Consider the following 20,154-nt stretch of genomic DNA (forward strand, 5'->3'; position numbering starts at 1 on the left):
CTCTTTACTCCCTCTGTCCACGCTACAACCATACAAATAAAGTATTAACCTGATGACGTGCAAAATATCTTTGAATTCATCATTAATATGCAGTGTTGGCACAGTTTTGACAACATTCAAAACAGAATGTGTTTAAATGTTTAAAGCAAAATAACTAGATTTTTTACACTGACTGTCAGAAAAAATTCTACCCTTTGAGGTGCAACAGCTTGTCACTGGAGCAGTATCCTCAAGGTACACTTTCATATCTTATCTACCTCTCTGATAGTGGATATTAGTATGTTATTAGTAAGGGTGCACATTAGTACCCTTGAGCTACTAATATGTGCCATTTATGAGTAAGCACTGCCCCACTGACAAGCTAAAGGTATAATTTTAGTACATTATTTCTGACACTGGGATCATTTACAGATTGTTGGATGTATGGCCAGGTTTTCCAGCTCTTTGGCACTGGCCATGGAATTTGAAAAGTCAACCAAGGGTCACATAAACAATGATGTGCACCTATCAAATAATTAAAGAAATGGTGGAACTTTTCAGAAACTAATTTGACCACTGTTCATAGCAATTGTTAGCTATAGTCTGAAATATACCAAACAACACTGGTACTTCTATTTCAGCATTCCAAGTACAAAACAAAAAAAGACCTAGTCATACATCAAGGTTTCAAACATTGGACGAATGGGCGAACAAACATCAGTTACCTTTCAAAGTTCATTTGTTATGTAACCGGACTGGCTGCCAGTTTGAAGAACTGAAGAAAATTGTTTTGAAGAAAATTCAGAACAATTTGCATATACATTTTGTTAAACCTTATATAGAAATTATATTTTTTCCTATGATTTTTATTTAAATTTTACAATAAAAGAGAGAGTGCAGCCACAAGGACTACTCTAAAACTCATATTGCATTAAGCTATGCCTTTAAGAATGTTCCACATTTGCCACTCAAAATCCTTTTTACTAATCTAAGAAATTACAGTATCCATTTAATCAAGAGTCAATACATTTACAGAAGGTAGTTTATGCCATAAAATGATAGTGTTTAACTTTTGATTGTTCTAACCATTCTGATGACAAAAGTCAGAAATGTAACAGAAGTCAGAAATGTATATTTATCTTATCCATCCCTAAAGGCTAGCCTATATTAGTTTTTCGTTGTACTAAACGGACACATGGTGTCCCTAAAGGTACAATTTTGGCTTTTTTTTCTAACAGTGTACTCTACAACCATTCAGTCATTCATTTTTTTCAGTTTGTTCCCAACTTTCACCACTTCATGTTTTGTATTTGAATTAAACACCATAGCACAAACATAAAATTGAATGCCAATTATGCTAGTGTGATAGTACACTGGTAAAAAAGAATCACCATGTTATCAGCATACAAAAGACTCAAACAAACAAGATCAATATTTTCCGGTGCTGTGATGTGTGCTAGACTGGAGTTTACTCACTTCTCAGAGAAAGAGAGAGAGGTAGTCTGATGGCAGTAGGCTAAACCAAAGTCATCTAGCTTATGTTCTGATTCCATTCCCTCTTGTTTCTACTCATGTTCTAAGCTCTGGAGTTAAAACAGAATGAACTATCTAAAGGAAGTGGTCATACTACTATTAGGCCCGTACCTGATTCTGCTGTGCAGGAGAGTGTCAGGTGATCAGGTGAGTATGAGATCTCGAAATGAAAAGAAAAATGTATTTTTTAACTAGAGTTTCACAAGTCATAAGAGATAGATACTCACAAAGGCCTTTTGTTTTTTACTAGGCAATTATGTTGAGAAACTAGTGCTTGTTAAATATAATATGCAAGCGTAAAACTGCAGAAGCAATTGTTACCATGCAACTGAATCAACAGAAATTAAAAGGTAAAGGCTAAAGTTGACAGCACAGATATGAATGAAGATTCTGTGTACTGAGGCTTGCTTGCTTGATCCACTTCACCTACTTTACACTTAAAAATGACTTCTTGTAATATTAGGAAAAAAATGATTTATTTGAATAAGCATAATTTCGAAGTATGAAATGAGTTCATATAATGCCAAAGAAGATTTACTTGCTTTGCCTTTTAAAAGACTGTATTGCCCCCTCTTTTTAACATCTTGTGAAACTCCAGCTGCAAAAAGACTTTTCTTTAAATTAAATTCAACATTTGTAAGGTAATTTGGATAAAATGTAAGGTAATATATTATGTAATAGAAATATTAAAGCTAAAATTCTTCAAGCCAATTTCATTGGTTAGATATTTAAAGGGGTCATATGATGTTGCTAAAAAGAACATTATTTTGAGTATTTGGTGTAATGAAATGTGTTTATGCGGTTTAAGGTTAAAAAAACACATTATTTTCCACATACTGTACGAGAACGGTACGGCTGGTGGGCTTTCGGCAACCACATGGGACGACACCGGGCTGGACTCCGCTTTGTCCACGGTGAAAGACGATTTCCTCAGCGACCAGCACGGATCAGCTCTAGGCATGACGAAGTATATACATATCTAAAAAAAGAAAAAAAAGAGATGTTTTTTAACATTCTTTGTTGGTTTTGGACAGCTGGAGTTGCGCAATGAGGGCAAATTTGTGGTGCTAGAGGTAAACAACAAGGTAGAGCTTGTAGTCGGCCTCCATTCTAAACTGGTGGAAGATGACCTAACAGGAAAGATACGTCTTGCTCTTGGTGGCATGCTGGTGGACAAACAAAAGCTCTTCCATCCAGTACGTTTACTTGTATTTTCCATTCATATGAAAAATAATTAATAATTATTATCACTGATAGCATTGACTGGCCACATTAAATATCCTTTCCTTTATTTTATTTCTCAGTTTGAGCCAGAAATAGATGCTTGTATAAGAGGAGGGCATTGGTTAAATCTCAGCACTACCTGGGATACAGACTCAACATGGGAACCCCGGCCCTGCTTCTCCGAGATCAAGAAAGGAAGCTATTTTCCAGGAACTGGAGTGGCTATGTTTAATACATCTGGTGAGTGAAAAATCATGCATGTTTAAACTCACATTGCAGATTGGATGACATTATCCTTCCATGTACATATCATGACAGATCTTCCTGGACTTAAGACAGAAGAGGCCGGTATTACAGTGGAGATCTTCGGATCCTGGACTGGGACAACGTTAAGTCTCCAAAGCACAGGATTTGAGTATATTTTGGAAGTGTTTGATAAGAATAAAGATGTCAAGGTATGTACAGAGTAAAAATAAAAATCCTTTGTATCATTAATGAAATGCTATTGACATTTAAATGATGACGCCGCTAATGATTATTACAAAGAAAACTGATTTATATTAACATCTGGTCTTTTGTTTAAAAGTACACCGGTCTATTACAAGCAATCTTGTCATAACATTTATTGGTTACACTTTACAACAAGGTTCCATTTGATAACATTTTATTAGTTAACATGAACTAATAATGAAAAATAAAGCATTTATTCATCTTTAATTTATTAATCAAAGTTAATGTTAATTTAAACATTTACAAATACTTTATTAAAAATAAAAAATAGTACCTGTTAATATAATTTAACAGTCCTGAGGTGACATAAACTAACAATGAACAGTTGTATTTTTATAAACTAAAATTTACAAAGATTAATAATAAATACTGTAACAAATGCTTTGCTCAACGTAAGTAAATTTGAGCTAATGCATCAACTAATGTTAACTAATGGGACCCTATTGTAAAGTGTAACCCATGTATTTGCACTGTAACAGGAGGTGCAGTTGGGCCTGAAAGAGGGATCGGAAAGTGTTGCCCTTCCCCGTGAACCTGAAACACTTACTTTCACCATACTGAAACATTCACTTGTGGTAAACAGCGTAACAGAGCTTGAAAAGGAAAGTCTGGACTTTTTCTCCATGTGGAAAAAGGGGATGCTACTGACTTTTGGGGGAGTGCCAGGTAAATTTGCGAGGTGGAAGTAAGCAAGAATTTCCGTGCTGAAGTACACCTCCATTCGCCAATATCCTTTATATTCTGTGTTAAATTCTGTATGTTTCACTTGTTTCTGTCAAGTAGACAATTTTTTTTTTGTATTAAACAAATCCTTCTACTTCACATTGAAGCAGAGGATTTCATTTAGTTAATTCACTGAACCCTTTTTTTTTGTCTTTTGTCTTTTCAGGCGACAGCGAGAAGGCAAAAAGTACACATGACCTGCGTGGGTGTCTGGAGAAAATCCTTGTCCAAGGCCAGGTCATTGATCTTGATCGGGCATTGTACAAACACACAGCGGTGTCATCTCACAGCTGTCCTACAGAAGCAATGAATGAACTCACTTAATAGAGATACAAGGCATTCATCCTGGCAGGCTAAACTCTAAGATTACCTTCATGTTCCACACATCTTATATCTGTCATAGGTAGGCCTATTTAAAAATGCTCAATGTTCAGTTGACCAAAAACCTCTAAAAATGTACTGAAGGGCTGTTATGTTATAGTGGTATTAAACAAATCCTTCTACTTCACATTGAAGCAGAGGATTTCATTTAGTTAATTCACTGAACCCTTTTTTTTGTGTCTTTTGTCTTTTCAGGCGACAGCGAGAAGGCAAAAAGTACACATGACCTGCGTGGGTGTCTGGAGAAAATCCTTGTCCAAGGCCAGGTCATTGATCTTGATCGGGCATTGTACAAACACACAGCGGTGTCATCTCACAGCTGTCCTACAGAAGCAATGAATGAACTCACTTAATAGAGATACAAGGCATTCATCCTGGCAGGCTAAACTCTAAGATTACCTTCATGTTCCACACATCTTATATCTGTCATAGGTAGGCCTATTTAAAAATGCTCAATGTTCAGTTGACCAAAAACCTCTAAAAATGTACTGAAGGGCTGTTATGTTATAGTGAGCAATAAAATACATTTGAAATGCAATGGTACATTTTTCCAGTACATTAATGATTGTAAAAGGTAAATTCCTTTGAACTCTGTTTACAAATGCATCTAAAAGGGAATGTTTTTCAATGAAAATCTTTTAGTCAATAAAATAAATCAAGATCAATAAAACATTTGTTGTTTCATTAATGTATCATTCCATGAAGTAAAAACAAAAAATGTGCAGGTTATGTAAAACAAACACACAATTCATAATTAATATTAATTCATTATGGGTTAGTCTGATAATCAACCCTAACTCTTTTTCAGCCCAACTTTGGTTTGTCTACATTACAAATATAGTGAATCCAAAATACACCTAGTATAATCAATCAATCAATCAATCAATCAATCAATCAATCAATCAAAAAAAAAAAAGTGTGTGTGTGTGTGTGTGTGTGCATTCCGATGGCGAAATTGTTGTGGTAGAACTGATGCACCACTGTAGGTCATATACTTGAAAAATGTATTTAAATTATTCATTTTTTATGTTATTGTTCATAGTTATCACAGTTAAACATCATATCATCAGAAGTTCATATTTTAAGACTTTTAAGTTTATGACAACAAGAAAACAAAATCTATAAATAAATGAAATTTGACAGAGCAAAATCAGGAAAATAGAATTATGAATGTATTTTAAATAGTTTTAAACATCTTTATATACCAATAAATCAACCCCTGGAACACAGGAATTGTATTTATTTATTTAAAATAGACATTTTAAACACGATCTTTATGCAACAAAAACGCATAAATAAATAAATAAATAAATAACTCCCGGAACACTACAAGTCAAGTTCATCTAATGTTTTTGGCTACATGAGCTTCATATATCAGTTATGTAGGTTTCTCTGCAATCCACTGCCATCTAGAGGACTTTTTAGTATAGCTCCCACAAATTAAAAACTGGGTTATTTTTTCGGTTTCTCTGCAATCCACTGCCATCTAGAGGACTTTTTAGTATAGCTCCCACAAATTAAATCATATCAGTAATAGATTAATCAGGTTTGTGTTTAAATGACTTTCATTAGGGGAATAAACTCTGTTTTAAATAATTCCCAAGTATAGTTATTGATAGAATTGTTAAAGTCATCATATACTTGAGTTCTTCGTGTGAGTGTTGCTTAATTCATCAGCTTTATTTGTGATGTTGGCGATTAAGTATATATGTGTCTGTATTTATCCACATATTACCTACCTCCAGTACATTTATCCAGTTTTATCGGCTCACGCACGTTTGCTGTATTCTATTTACACGCAAACTGATATTTATTTATGCCAACAAACATACCAAGAGCCAATGGCGAATTGCCCACAAGCGACTCTCCACTGTCGCAAAACGACGCTCGGTGTCGTGCACCGCGCCGCCCGTGCGAAGATGGCGGCTGAGTTGCATCCGCGCAGCGGAAAACTGATCGGTTTGTCGAACTCCAACCGAACCGCTCAACGGAATCAGCCGGTACAGGAATTCAATCACGGCTTGGTCCTCAGTCGGGAGCCGCTGAGGGACCGCGATGTCTTCACTGTCCGCATCGACAAGAAGGTAAACAAGCATGCCCCACCAGAGAGAGAGAGAGAAATCGAGAAAAGGGTGGGAGTGTGTGTCAGCTCGTCTGCAGTGGTTCATTACTGTCAGCTTATTCATAGCTCATGCGTGGTGTTTATGTGTGTGGATGTCTCAGGACGTGCGTGTGCTGCGGGGTTTGCAGTGATCTGTCATGGTCTGTCAGTGCTGTTGATGTTTGGATGCTGGTCTGCTTGGCTATTCCTGGACTGTCATGGGGTTAACGAGATGAATCTCATCTGATCATAACATTCTGCATATACACTGCATATTTTTGGGAATTACCACTATATATGTTCCACTGGAAGCCCATGTAAACATATACACGCACCGTGTGTTGTGCCCTTTGCTACTGAATTTGACTCATTTCAGTGAATCGATTCTTTTGAATTCACTGATTAGTTCAGTGACCCTATCAAGTGACTGTCTTGAGTCAGTCATTCATTCAGTCAGGTGATTCGTTCAAAAACAAGCTGAACAAACAAGCAGAGCATGTTAGAGAGAACAACTGGGAAGGTTGTCCCTTGTGACTAGAGAGGGGGACTGCTCATTTGGGACTGTGGGAGAAGGGGACCCCACAAAAATGTTGTCTCCGGTTCCATGAATTGTAATAGTGGTCCTGAAATGATTCATTATTACATTTTGTGTGTTTACAAATCTAAGATTACAGAAGCGTCAAACACATCTTCCCTACAAATTATAATAAATTAATATTTTTCTTCTTTTTGTCAGTTGACAAAATCATCAGTTGTAGCCTAGATACATAATATAAATTTTTTTATGTAGTAATAATAATAATAATAATGCCTTTTTCAGTTTGTGCATGAACAAGGTATCTTAATTTTGTTTGCAGCTTGTGTTTTCAAAAAGCACTGGCTTCAAAATTCAAGGTTTTCATAATTAATGTTGTAGAACAAAACTTAAAATTTGTTGCCTGTATGCAGATGCTCATTGTCGTAACATGCTGCTTGTTAGCTTCACATCAACCTTGCAGCCAATATACAGTTTAAATCGAACTGTAATATTATCTTACAAGTCTCATAATGATGAAAAGTTTATTCTTTAATGTTCTCAGCTCTCAAATTCTAGTCCGTTTCTTTTCACACATTTGAAGGCTTATAGACAGTTAGCTGATTCATGTAAACGTGTTTAACCTTTCTTACCTAGGCTAGGAAGTCCTATTTTTTATCCCTGTTAATGTATTTCAATGGTTGAGCAGCATTTAGTTCATGTTGGTAGTCTGTAGTGTTGTCTATGGATTTTTAATTAGAAGTTTGACCTTACTGTCTGCTCACGTACCATATGGCTTTACAGCAGGACATCTCTCACACTGCCACTGCCATTTCCATTTGCTCCAGTGTATAAGATATGATTTTAATAGTGAATATAATAAAGCCATGGGTGATTTAATGATCATTCAAGGGAATTATCACTTAATCTGAGGTAAGATATTCAGCTCTTCATTACTTAAAATTAACACTGGGAATGGCTTTGACTACTGGAGTAGGATGATGTTGTTATATATTAAAACTCTGTTTTTTTTCAAATTGGGTCAATGTATAATAATTGAATTTATCATGTGTCATTGAACAGACAGCAAGCATTTCTGAAAGATTTCTGGGAAATTAAGCACTAGCTAATAATACTAGTAAACAAAGAAACACAATGCATCTCATTCACTAAACGTATTTGTTTTCATTTGTGCTTGAAAACGTGCGTACGAGCAAATCATGATTCACCAATAACTTTTGTACTAAATTTATTTTAAATTAACTGAAAAAATGTGGGAACAACCAAAACCACACTTTTGCATGAAGCACGTAGACTGCATCAGAAATCACATAGTTGGTAGATACTTCTTTTGAATAAATAATTAGTTTGTGACCATTAATAAAAGTATGTTCTGTATAGCAAGAATTTAATATGGATGTACTACATTCACCATGTTGTCATTGTCATGTGACAGCTGTTCACAAATCCTCTCCTGTGGCTTCATGGGATTGTAAAGTGTCCATGGAATGCGCATTTCAGAATCTCACCCAAAGTATAGGTCATCTGGGAACTTTTAGCCTACTGCTAAATACTGTAAATTTGGACATACTACTCTTCACATGCTGTTTTTTTTGCCTAGTACCCTATATAGTACAGATGTATGCAATTTTGGATGCAGCCATTAGGGCTGTCAAAAAATAGTTCGAATTTCGAGTATTCGTCGAATTTAAAATAAAAAGCCACAACGTTTTTGCATTCGAATTTTAGGTGTGCGTTAAGGAAGCAGCCTTATCAGTGGCACACGAGATGGGATGATGATGTAAGTGTCATTGCATTATAATGTTTTTGTTAGCCAATCCAGTTGAAGCCACTAGATGTGGCGCTGCTGCATTGTTAATTACAAATATTGTGGGAAATTTTGTCGGCATGAGCTCATCACCAGAGTCCTTAAGGTCCACCACTGATAGAGGGCAGACGGACTCATCTGGCATCTGAAGAAAAATGTCATACTCACCTGAACGCTGCAGAGGAGCGTCAATCCAGGCACCACCCTCTGATGAGCGAACCTTAAAGGAACACTCCACTATTTTTGATAATAGGTTCATTTTCCAACTCCCCTAGAGTTAAACAGTTGAGTTTTACCGTTTTCGGCACTTTTAGCTGTAGCTTAGCATAGATCATTGAATCTGATTAGACCGTTAGCATCTCACTCAAAAATGACCAAGGAGTTTCGATATTTTTCCTATTTAAAACTTGACTCTTCTGTAGTTCCATCATGTACTAAGACCGACGGAAAATGAAAAGTTGCGTTTTTCTAGGCCGTTATGGCTAGGAACTATACTCTCATTCCGGCGTAATAATCAAGGAACTTTGCAGAGTATAGTTCCTAGCCATATCGGCAACTTAATTCATTATAATTGGTTTGTAAACATTTGAAACATTATGCACTTTTTTCACAGATAGTCATTTTATCCTAAATGCTTTGAATAAACGTGCATTGGTCGATGCGCCCTCTTGTGGCCTCAGGAGAGAAGCCAAAAGCTTTTCTTCACCCTAACTGAAATTATGCATTTTAAATTCGAATATAATTCCAATTTTGATAATATTTAAGTACAAAATTCGAATTTTGTTTTTCAGCCATTTTGACAGCCCTAGCAGCCGTGCAATTCAGATGAAATTTTATACATAAACATTTCATCTTAAATCGATTTAATCATATACAGTGAAAAAGCTTGCGTTATAGTTTGAGCTGTGAGAATGAGAGTTTGTAATCTGGGTCGTCTTAAAATGTTTATTGTGTTTGAACTGGTTTTGAGGATGGCACACTTGGCATTGCTTGAGGATCTGCTCTGTGCATGCTGTCAGGCAAGAGCGTTTTTTTAGAGAGTGTCATAAGTCCTGTTAAGGAAAGGCAGTAAGGAAAAAAACCTTTATATGGAGATGATTTGGACGTGTTTTATGTAAGTGACTGACCTTGGGCATATGACATATGATATCATTTATAATACTCCAAATTAAAACAAGTTTAAGAACAAATTCATGTGCCTACAATTGGGTGTTATATATATATATTTTTTTGTGAGAAGTTCTCTCAGAAAAATGTGAAATAATCCATGCAATTACTAGTGAATGTTACCCAATAATCTATTCAAATCAGGGAACTGCAATAGTCCTTCCTTGTTGTCATCATCAGGGAACACTTTATATATATAATATGTATTTATATGCTGATTCTGTACATTTTTGTCATGTTGTTGAACTGACATCATCTTGCATCTCCTACACAAAATTTTGGTTTGAAAATGGATTCAGGAGAGAATATGTTTTAGTCAGATTTGGTCATATGAAATGTAGCCTATGCAATTTTATGATAGTCTGCGTCTAATGTTTAAAAGAAATGACTTTCAGTTTTATGTAGAAATTGAAGCTTGAGGAAGGAAGAGCACAGCAAATCAATATTATTCCTATTGCTCCCTGACATTATTCCAGTTTCCTGTATTTTTTCACTCTTACTGTTTCCTCACTTCTAGACAGAGGGGAAAAAGACAATGAACAGATTACTGGTCACTTATGTAACCAGATTAGAGAAATAACTTTAACACATTCAGTGCCGCTCGTCCCTCTTCTCAGCCTGCATTAACCCAGATACACACATGCAGCCCTGCTTCACGGACAGCCTACACACCATCCACATAAAGACAGTTGAGGAATGCAGCGATGATCCAAAAGCTAGAGACAGCATTTCAGTGAAGGCTGTGATATAGAGATCTGTTTAACTGAAAAATTCGGGGTTTAGCTCAGTTATTGGCACTTGTTGCGTGATGTAATTACCAATGAAAATAATTTCGCTTCGGCCATCGAGGAATGACCATCGAGGAATGGCTTGTAGAGTAATGCACTTGCATTGGAAGTCTGTTGGACAAAGCTATGCCTGAGTAAACAATAAAATATTGTTTTGAAAGTATAGCAAGTAGTTAAAAGACTTTCCTGTTCCTGTTGACTATGTAATGCTCATATGTGCGAGAGTATACCAGAAAGGGAGGTACTCATCCACAAATGACTGTTTACATTGGAGCTAACTCCACTTGCAGGAAGTCCATTGGTGGATGACTAACTAAGTTTGTCTGACTAGAACAGTCCCACCACTAAAAGGATGATTTAGACAGCTTTTATATCTCCTGTAATACAATTCTGGAGATCATTTAATATAATAATTATGTCGCTTTTGTTCTATTTCTGTGTGTTCTTTTGTTTTGGGAGGTGTTTGTGTGTCTCTGTCCAGGAAGAAGACCGATTGGTTCCTGCAGTTTAATTGGTGCCACGCCCTGCCCAGTCAGCTGACTCCTAGCTGCCTATAAAAGCCTCCTTCGTCACTTCCTGCATCAGCCTTGTGCTCACTTGCTGTGTTTGCTCTGCTTGAATCTGCTAGTTAGTTACAGACGTGTTAGTAAGACTGAGAGACTGCCTGTGAGCGATTGATTGTTGTTTGTTAGTTTGCTTGGCTCACTCATTCGTAATACCGACCACCACGTGTTCTTTGACCTTGATTCTCGATTGCTCCTGTTTGGACCTTTTTGCTCACCTTTGTAAATAACTGTACGTAACGTTTTGGGGATTTAGGGAGACTGACACCATTTTTGTTGGAACCTTTTATTGATTGTTTCTGAATAGGGAGGCAGGGAAGTAATTGTATTTTATTTTATTTTGTGAACGAGGGTGGTTAGAGGTATAAGAATTAGGTGATTTTTGTTTATTTTGGCCTTGTCTGCTCCCGAAGCTAAAATTCCCCCAGGTGTACTGTAAACCCATTGTGCTCATTAAAATACTGCTCCTTGTTGTTGTTGTTGTTGTTTTTTAAAACTCTTCCGTGTCGTACTCTTTCATGTTGCATCTTTACCCTAGATGGGGCATAACAAATTAGTATAATTGATATGTAATTAATATGAATTAATAATTCATGTTAGAAATGAAAATAATTTCTTTAACATAACTATATGTTTCACATATTTGCTTTAAATATCTTCTCTATGGACTTCAATTGTGGATTACTATAAACTTTTTTTCTTTCTCTTTTTCTCTGTGGTAATAGTTATACTGAACCTGGAAAATTCTTATACATACACACTACCAATCAAAAAAATTGGAAAGAAGTTTCTTTAAATGCTTGCATTTATCTGATAAAAAATGCAGTAAAAACAGTAATATTGTAAAATTGTATTACAGTTATAAAAAAAACACTTTCTATTTTAATATTTTTCAAATGTAATTTATTGCTGTGGTGGCGAAGCTGAATTTTCAGCAGGCATTACTCCAGGCTTCAGTGTCCCATAATCATTCAGAAATAATTCTAATAATCAATTTTTTAACATTATAGCCTACTTGTCTTTACTGTCACTTTTGATCAATTCAATACTTCAAAAAAAAATCGTACTGAACCCAAACATTGTGTATGCATATATATATATATTATACATTAAATGTAATAACACTATCGAGAGAAGACAGGGGAACTAAGACCGTAATATGTTGCAGGCCTGGCTTGAACTTGTGGAACTCATTTAAGCCCCATGGCTCATCATGCACCATGGTTGTGAGACTTCTGAGATAATTTATAAAGGGATTGACTAACATTTAACTAACTCACATTTCTATTCCCTTTGGTCCAGGTTAACTCGTGGAGCGGTTCTATAGAGATCGGAGTGACTGCGCTGGACCCAGCCGGTCTGGAATTTCCCAGCAGTGCCACAGGGCTGAAGGGGGGCTCGTGGATCGTGTCCGGCTGCTCTGTGCTAAAGGACGGTCGCTCAGTCCTGGAGGAGTACGGTCGCGACCTGGACCAGCTAGGGGAAGGGGACCGTGTGGGGATCCAGCGGAATGGGAAAGGAGAACTGCATCTGTGGGTGAACGGACAGGACTGTGGCACGGCAGCAAGTGGACTTCCTTCTCGTTTGTGGGCCGTGGTGGACCTCTATGGGAAGTGTACCCAAGTGACTGTGGTAAGCTGCGAACCCCCACCTGATGTAGATGGGGAAGAGGATGAAGAGGTGGAGGATGAGGTGGTGTTGACACAAGCGGTGTCCATAATGGCAGATGCTTGCCGTAGCCACGAAGATGGGGCTGGAGCAATCGTGCTGTCTGCAGCTGGTGCTACAACAGCCATAATGAATGGATCAGCAGAGGAAGGTAAAACTAGACCACACTGTATAGTGTGATAGAAAGGATTTCAAGTAGTTGTGTCCAATGCTAACACAACTGTTAACTGATATTTGAAAAGCTTTTGTCCGCAAAAAAAGTGATGTGATGCTTTGAAATGTTCAGAAATATGCATTCTGACTCCCCAAAAGCTTAATGATATTTATTAATTAATAATTCATGACCCTTTTTAAATTTTTTTATTTATTTAGTCATGTATTAGACGCTTTTATCCAAAGCGACTTACAAATGAGGACAACAGAAGCAATCAATTGTAGTATCAAAACAACTAAAAACAGATCCAAAACTAAAAGCTAAAACTTTATAAATACTACCTATACACATTTTAAAAATAAAGAGATTAAATAAAAATGACAAATGCATACAACAAAATTTCAAAACTTAACATTTAAATGAAAAACTAAAAATAAAGCTAAAAACAATTCAAAATATTAAAGAACAAAAGGTATAAGAGTATAATAATGATTCTAACATAACACTAAGCCAAACACCAAAAAAAACAACCACACACACATACACATATATAATTTCATTTCCATTTAGTTTGTTGAAGTATTAAAATAAGTCAAATTAAATAAAACTAAAAACTTAATAAAAGACTTATACAGACATAATAAATTCAGACATAATGTAACTAAAATTAAAATAAATAACAAATACAAATAATACAAATCAAATGACCGTAGTTTATCAGTAATCCTAAAAAATAACACTGCCAAACTTACATGCTAAAAAACAACAACTTACTTACACATAGTAAGAAATGGTTATAAAAACTGAAACGGAAGTGAAACAAGTAGTAGGAAAGAGGAGAAATTCTTTTTAAATCCACAATACTTTTTTTTAATAAGGAAAAATGTATTTAATATTTTAATACTTTTTTGAAAATAATTAATATGTGTACACTCACATGTATTCAAGGTGTAAATAAAATTTGCCATTACAATTTACTTGATGGTTACGCCACATTACATTTTTAGAGTCATTCTATTGGAAACTTTTCTTGAAAGTGCTGAGAATAACATGAATACAAACTGTACATTTCTAAAAAAAAATTAAACTTGATTTTTAAAAGATTTTTGCTTTTCTTTATCATGGCACTCTAATATGTTATTAGCTCAGTTGTAATGAACAAATGTTCTCCGTTTTGTTTTCTTATCAGTGCCTGAGGCATCAAGGACACACAGTCGGCCCGAGCGATAAAAAATCTTACCAATCTTAATTTAGTATAATATCAAGTATTTGAACATAAAAAGTCAAATGTTTTATTTTTCACCCTTGTAAATTGACTGAAGGTTTGCTAATTAAAGTAACTTTGAGTCGTAAAATAATGTATCAAATTCCTTAAAGTACAAACATAATACAACTAATTAATAATGATATGATCCTTAAAATAATTATACAACAATTATACAAAACAAATGAAAAAATATAGTAAAAGAACAATTACTCATGTACTATACACCTCTGATTATATTGCGGCACTTGTCTGTTTCAGATTCGCATTGACAAGCTGGTGGATAAATGGTCTGGTTCCATTGAGATTGGAGTGACAACCCACAACCCAAATAATCTTGACTACCCTGCAACAATGACCAATTTACGTTCAGGTACGTTTTATTATTCTGTCATTGTAATCAAATCAATCCGCAGTTCTCACAGAATCATGGCAATATGCACAGCAGGCACATGTGTCTAAATCTTAGTATTTATCACATTCTTATTGTCTTTAAGGCACAATCATGATGAGTGGCTGTGGGATTTTAACCAATGGGAAGGGGACTCGTCGGGAATACTGTGAATTCAGCCTGGATGAACTCCAGGTAAGTTGGCAGCTGGATCTGTGAGTCTTAAGATTATCTCATGCAGTTTAATACTCAAGGTGATTGCTTTTGTTTATTTATACACAACATACCCATAATGCTTTTTATGTTGTTGTCATTTATAGGAGGGAGATCTCATAGGGCTGATGAGGAAAGCCAGTGGAGCTCTGCACTTCTACATTAATGGCATAGATCAAGGTGGAATTTCAGATCTCGGTGATAATAAATTCACACACAGTTCAGATTATTCTAAAATACTTTTCCGAAATGATGTCATAGGGGTTGCAGCCAATCAGACCCCTGGTGTAGTGTATGGAGTGGTGGATCTCTATGGCATGGCAGTAAAGGTCACCATTGTCCACAATCATAACCATAGTGACCGTTTACGTCGCAACAATGCCATCATGAGGGCGTTGTCACCTGACGTGGGCCGGCCTCGGCCTGCTCTTTCATTGACCCCTGAGCCTGATGTCCCAGACCGCTTGCTCTTCCATCCAAACTGTGGGCAGAAGGCTGCAATCATCAGTGATGGCCGCACTGCTTTACGGCCTCAGTGAGTTCATTTAATCCAAAAATTAATTAACTGATCTCTACCTACTGCATTAATAGGGCCACTGCATCATTTCAGTGGCAGTTGAGTGAAATGTTATTCTCTGGCACAGTGCGACGGATGACTTCAACCACGGCGTTGTGCTTAGCAACCGTCCGTTGCACTCCAATGAGGTTTTCCAGGTACGCATCGACAAAATGGTGGACAAATGGGCGGGCTCTATAGAGATTGGCGTGACTACTCATAACCCCGCCTATCTTCAGCTACCATCAACCATGACTAATCTGCGCTCAGGTAAGATGCTGACACACAGTTACACCCACAGGTCACAATTGAAAGCACAGCTGACTGATTAAAGTGTCTGTGAGTCAAGGCCACATTGCCTATAGCATCAAATGTAAAATGCATGAGTGTTGGCAGATAGCTAATCTAATGCACCGATATCTCCACAGGAACCTGGATGATGACAGGAAATGGTGTCATGCACAACGGTACTACAATTCTTGATGAATACGGGCACAACTTGGACCGCCTAAAAGTGAGTTTGCAGCCCTGCTCAAACTTTTTACTTCTATTTTCAATCTTCTTAAGAAAGTGTCATTCCAAATCAGTATTGTGAATAGAAAAGAAGAATTTTGGAAAAACCTTCAAACTGCTTTTTAGACAACACGTTCCTAGTGACCATTAGGGCTGGGCAAAAAAATCGAATGCGATTTTCATGCGAATCTCGTCAGTAAAGCCGCTTCTGGTGACTAGTAGTAAATCTCCAGCACGTGCTTTCAGATGGAGCGGCATTTACTACATAGAGCCATAGATCACTGACAAGCTACACAAAATCTCGTTCAGAATCGCAGGTGATTCATTGCCGATTTTGTGTAGCTTGTCAGTGAACTACGGCTCTGTGTAGTAAATGCTGCTCCATCTGAAAGCATGTGCTGGAGATTTACTACTAATCACCAGAAGCGGCTTTACTGACGAGATGCGCATGAAAATCGCATTAGATTTTTTGCACAGCCCTAGTGACCACTAGTGATGCACTGAAATTTTGGCAACTGAAAACATTTGGCTGAAACAGTTGTGACTGTCAAAGTGTATTTTATGTACACAACATGGATAAGCAACAGCCAGTAAACATGCCAGCAGTGTGGATGCACTTACTAAATTACCCAAATTTAATTACAATTTTCAGATTAATGAAAACTTCGGTTTTGGTTTTAATAAAAAATGATTCACTAGTGACCACATCTGTCAAGCCCCAAAAATGATAAAAAAGACAACTGTAGCCATGTTGGTTAAACTAAACCCAATAGTGTCTTAAATTTCACCCTCTTCCAAATGCCTTTTTAAGATCTTTTTGACACTTGACAGAACTGTCACCAGGGTGAATTGAGACTTTTATGCCTGTTCTGTTAATTATAAGAGTAGATTTTTGGGAACTTATCCTGGTTTAGCTGGTTTTATATTCATGTGCCTCATGCGAAAATCTATAGGCTGGAGATACAGTGGGAGTTGTCCGAAAGGAGGATGGGAGTTTGCATTTCTTTGTGAACGGAGTGCCTCAAGGCCCCGCTGCCTGGAATGTTCCGCCCAGCGTGTATGCAGTGGTGGACCTGTATGGACAGGCTGCCCAGGCCACCATCATGGATGATTTGGGTGAGAGCAATAAGGAGAAGAGTAGTAGAAATGGGTGGATGGATGGTAGACACCCTGAAGTACTCCCGTGTCAACAGACTTTAAAAAATCTCCTTCTCTCGCTCTTTTAGCCGATCTCCCTCCCTTGCCTGATGACAGCTCTGAGGGCCCTACTGCGATGTCTCCTGGTAGCCCATGTTCAGTCTCAGGAGCTACAGCTGCCAACGACCTGCGCTTTCATCAGCTACACGGAACAAACGCAGTAATCACCAATGGTGGCCGAACGGCACTTAGGCAGAACTGCCGCAGCGAGTTTAACGATGCCATTGTTATTTCAAACAGGTTACTTTTTTTGTTTTAGCATGAACTCTTAAGTGCTTAGATTATGCTGGTTGGTCTTGATGGATCAGCCATCGATTAAATTAATATTTTATGCTTTTGTGTCTCACTGAACAGGTGCCTTCGGGATGGAGAGCTCTTTGAAATTGTAATTCAGAAAATGGTGGATCGCTGGTCAGGCTCAATAGAAGCAGGTCAGCTTATATAAAACTCTGATTCACTAAAGAAATACCACTGATTCAGTACAGAAATTCCACTGATTTACTAAAGAAATTCCACTAATTTATTAAATACCTTTGATTCGCAAGTGAAATAGCACTGATTAACTAAACACTGTTTACTAATGAAATGTCACTGATTCCCTAAAGAAATACCACTGACTCACTAAAGAAATGGCACTGATTCACCAAAGAAATACCTCTGATTCATTATAGAAATGCCAATGATTCACTAGAGAAATACCACTCATTTACTTAACCCTCTGGGGTCTAAGGGTGTTTTGGGGCCCTGGAGAAGTTTTGGCATGCCCTGACATTTGTGCTTTTTTTAGTTGCTTATAAACATATATACCACAGAGTCACTAAAGAAATATTGATAATTCACTAAAGAAATAGCCCTAATTCATTTAAGAAATACCACTGATTCACTAAAGAAACTCCTCTAATTCACTAAAGAAGTGGCCCTGATTCGCTTAAGAAATACCACAGAGTCACTAAAGAAATACAGCTAATTCACTAAAGAAATTGCCCCGATTCACTTAAGAAATACCACAGAGTCACTAAGGAAATGGCACTGATTCACCAAAGAAATACCTCTGATTCATTAAAGAAATACCAATTCACTAAAGAAATTGCCCCGAATTCACTTAAAGGGGTCATATGATGCGATTTCAAGTTTTCCTTTCTCTTTGGAGTGTTACAAGCTGTTTGTGCATAGATAAGATCCCTGAAGAACCAAAGAGATATTCTTTATCAAAGTTAAGACTCTGCCACACCCCGCTAAAACGGCTCATTCTAACACGCCCCCACATATCTAGGTCACTGTGTGGGAATATTTGCATAATGTGCCCAAATGTGCACGCAAAGAAAGAAGGCGTGGTTTCAGTAACCGCAGTTAGTGTTGAAGCAGCCATGTCAGGGAGACGCTGTGTTTCTAGGCGAAAGCAAAAGCACTTTATTTGGCCTTCCGGAAGTAGATGCATTTAGGAATCTTTAAGATGACTTACAACAGAACAGCAATGCATTTTATGGACGACCGTTTTCATAAGAGTCATGTTTTGGAAATTGGAGTACAGCTGTTCATGCTGTAGTGCAGGAAATAGGGCTGTCACTAACGATTATTTTGGTAATGAGTAATCTGTCGATTATTCTGACGATTAATCGAGTAATCGGCTAATTTATAATGAATATTTTTGTAGTAATAAAAATAGACCTAAGCGAACAATAGCCTTTAAAATGACTTCAAATACATATAATAGCAATTAAGTAAGGGACAATCAATGGCTTGCCGTGCATTAAAGTATTTTAAATCCACAATGTGGAGGCAAAGAACCACCTGACCCAAAAAAAAACATTTAAAATCCTTTAATGCATGGCAAGCCGTTGATTATCCCGCTTATTCCATGGTAATTTGCCAAGTTATGGACAAGTTAAAAAGTATTATTGCTCTATGCAGCGCAATATTTGACCGAATGGGTAAAAATTACGGTTATTTTTGTCAGTTAACGTTACGGCTCCTTAGCTCTAGCATTCTGCCCGCTTCAAATCAGACACAGATGAAATAGTGCAGTTAGATCACATTTATTTGAATGAATTATAACATTTATTTTAATTAATTATCGATCATTTGTTAGAAAGAGAGAAAGATGACAGTTGTGTGTGTGTGAATTACGTGCGTCTGTGCGTCTCTCTCTACAAACAATGAAGTTCTGAGTTTAGTTACTTAAACAGAGCTTTTACCTCCTCGTTGCGGAGGAATATAACACAGTGATCCAGTATCTAAGCCATTTTATTAATAAAAGTCGCAGGGCTCCTGTGTTTGCGTAGGTTTATAAATTATTTACCTTACAAATCTGATGAAATGGCACACGTTGCATTCCCAGATGAATGTTATAATAAACCCAAACTCACAGCAATATGCAGAGATGGAGTTTGAGATCGTGTGGAGCAGCATTTACTGTGAACTGAGCCGCTCTGAGATGCACGTATGTAACATACATGTAAAAAATTAAAGCGCATATATTAAACTGGCATTGCATATATTTATTTAATTGAATCATAGCGTTTGCGAATTCACAATAGCATTATGCTTTATTATGATTTTTAAATGAGTTGAATATGTCACGCAGCCTTGGAAGACGGTCTAATAATGATTTTCATAGATTCTCGTCTGTGAAATGCGCCACTTATTTTGCCGATTACTTGACGTGGGCAAAATGCAATCGAGGTTTTTTTTTTTTTATCGAGTAGTCGAATTGAATCAAGGAATCGCGACGGCTCTAGCAGGAAACATAGTTGTTTCGTTTGGTGTTCTAAATCAGTAGAAAAAAACTGGTTCTAGAAATATTAAAAGGAATCAAATATTATTATTTCCAAAAATCACTTAGTTCTGTTTACATTATTTATTTTTTCAATGGATCCTGAATAAGAAC

General features: G+C 36.8%; 2 protein-coding genes across 2 annotated transcripts; both read left to right on the forward strand.

Moving 5' to 3' along the window:
• The first annotated feature begins 1,578 nt into the window (after positions 1-1,578).
• LOC107556559 (sex hormone-binding globulin-like) lies at positions 1,579-4,443 on the forward strand. Its single transcript, XM_016239700.1, has 6 exons — positions 1,579-1,659; positions 2,502-2,708; positions 2,817-2,976; positions 3,055-3,191; positions 3,726-3,912; positions 4,136-4,443. Exons 1-6 carry the CDS (start codon positions 1,579-1,581, stop codon positions 4,291-4,293), a joined length of 930 nt encoding a protein of 309 aa, XP_016095186.1. The 3' UTR covers positions 4,294-4,443.
• A 1,771-nt stretch (positions 4,444-6,214) lies between these two features.
• On the forward strand, positions 6,215-11,781 carry LOC107556584 (neuralized-like protein 4). The gene is made up of 2 exons (XM_016239717.1): positions 6,215-6,434; positions 11,208-11,781. Exons 1-2 carry the CDS (start codon positions 6,270-6,272, stop codon positions 11,286-11,288), a joined length of 246 nt encoding a protein of 81 aa, XP_016095203.1. The 5' UTR covers positions 6,215-6,269; the 3' UTR covers positions 11,289-11,781.
• The last annotated feature ends 8,373 nt before the right edge of the window (positions 11,782-20,154 follow it).

The sequence above is a fragment of the Sinocyclocheilus grahami genome, unplaced genomic scaffold (assembly GCF_001515645.1).
Source record: "Sinocyclocheilus grahami isolate Dianchi unplaced genomic scaffold, SAMN03320097.WGS_v1.1 scaffold573.1, whole genome shotgun sequence".
NCBI lineage: Eukaryota > Metazoa > Chordata > Actinopteri > Cypriniformes > Cyprinidae > Sinocyclocheilus > Sinocyclocheilus grahami.

Excerpts from the sequence above, each read along its gene's own strand:
- LOC107556559 (XM_016239700.1), top strand. The coding sequence starts at position 1,579 with ATGAACTATCTAAAGGAAGTGGTCATACTACTATTAGGCCCGTACCTG. Across the intron at positions 2,709-2,816 it reads AACAAAAGCTCTTCCATCCA|TTTGAGCCAGAAATAGATGC; the intron begins GTACGTTTACTT and ends TTTATTTCTCAG. Across the intron at positions 2,977-3,054 it reads GGCTATGTTTAATACATCTG|ATCTTCCTGGACTTAAGACA; the intron begins GTGAGTGAAAAA and ends ATATCATGACAG.
- LOC107556584 (XM_016239717.1), top strand. The coding sequence starts at position 6,270 with ATGGCGGCTGAGTTGCATCCGCGCAGCGGAAAACTGATCGGTTTGTCG. Across the intron at positions 6,435-11,207 it reads CTGTCCGCATCGACAAGAAG|GTGTTTGTGTGTCTCTGTCC; the intron begins GTAAACAAGCAT and ends TTGTTTTGGGAG.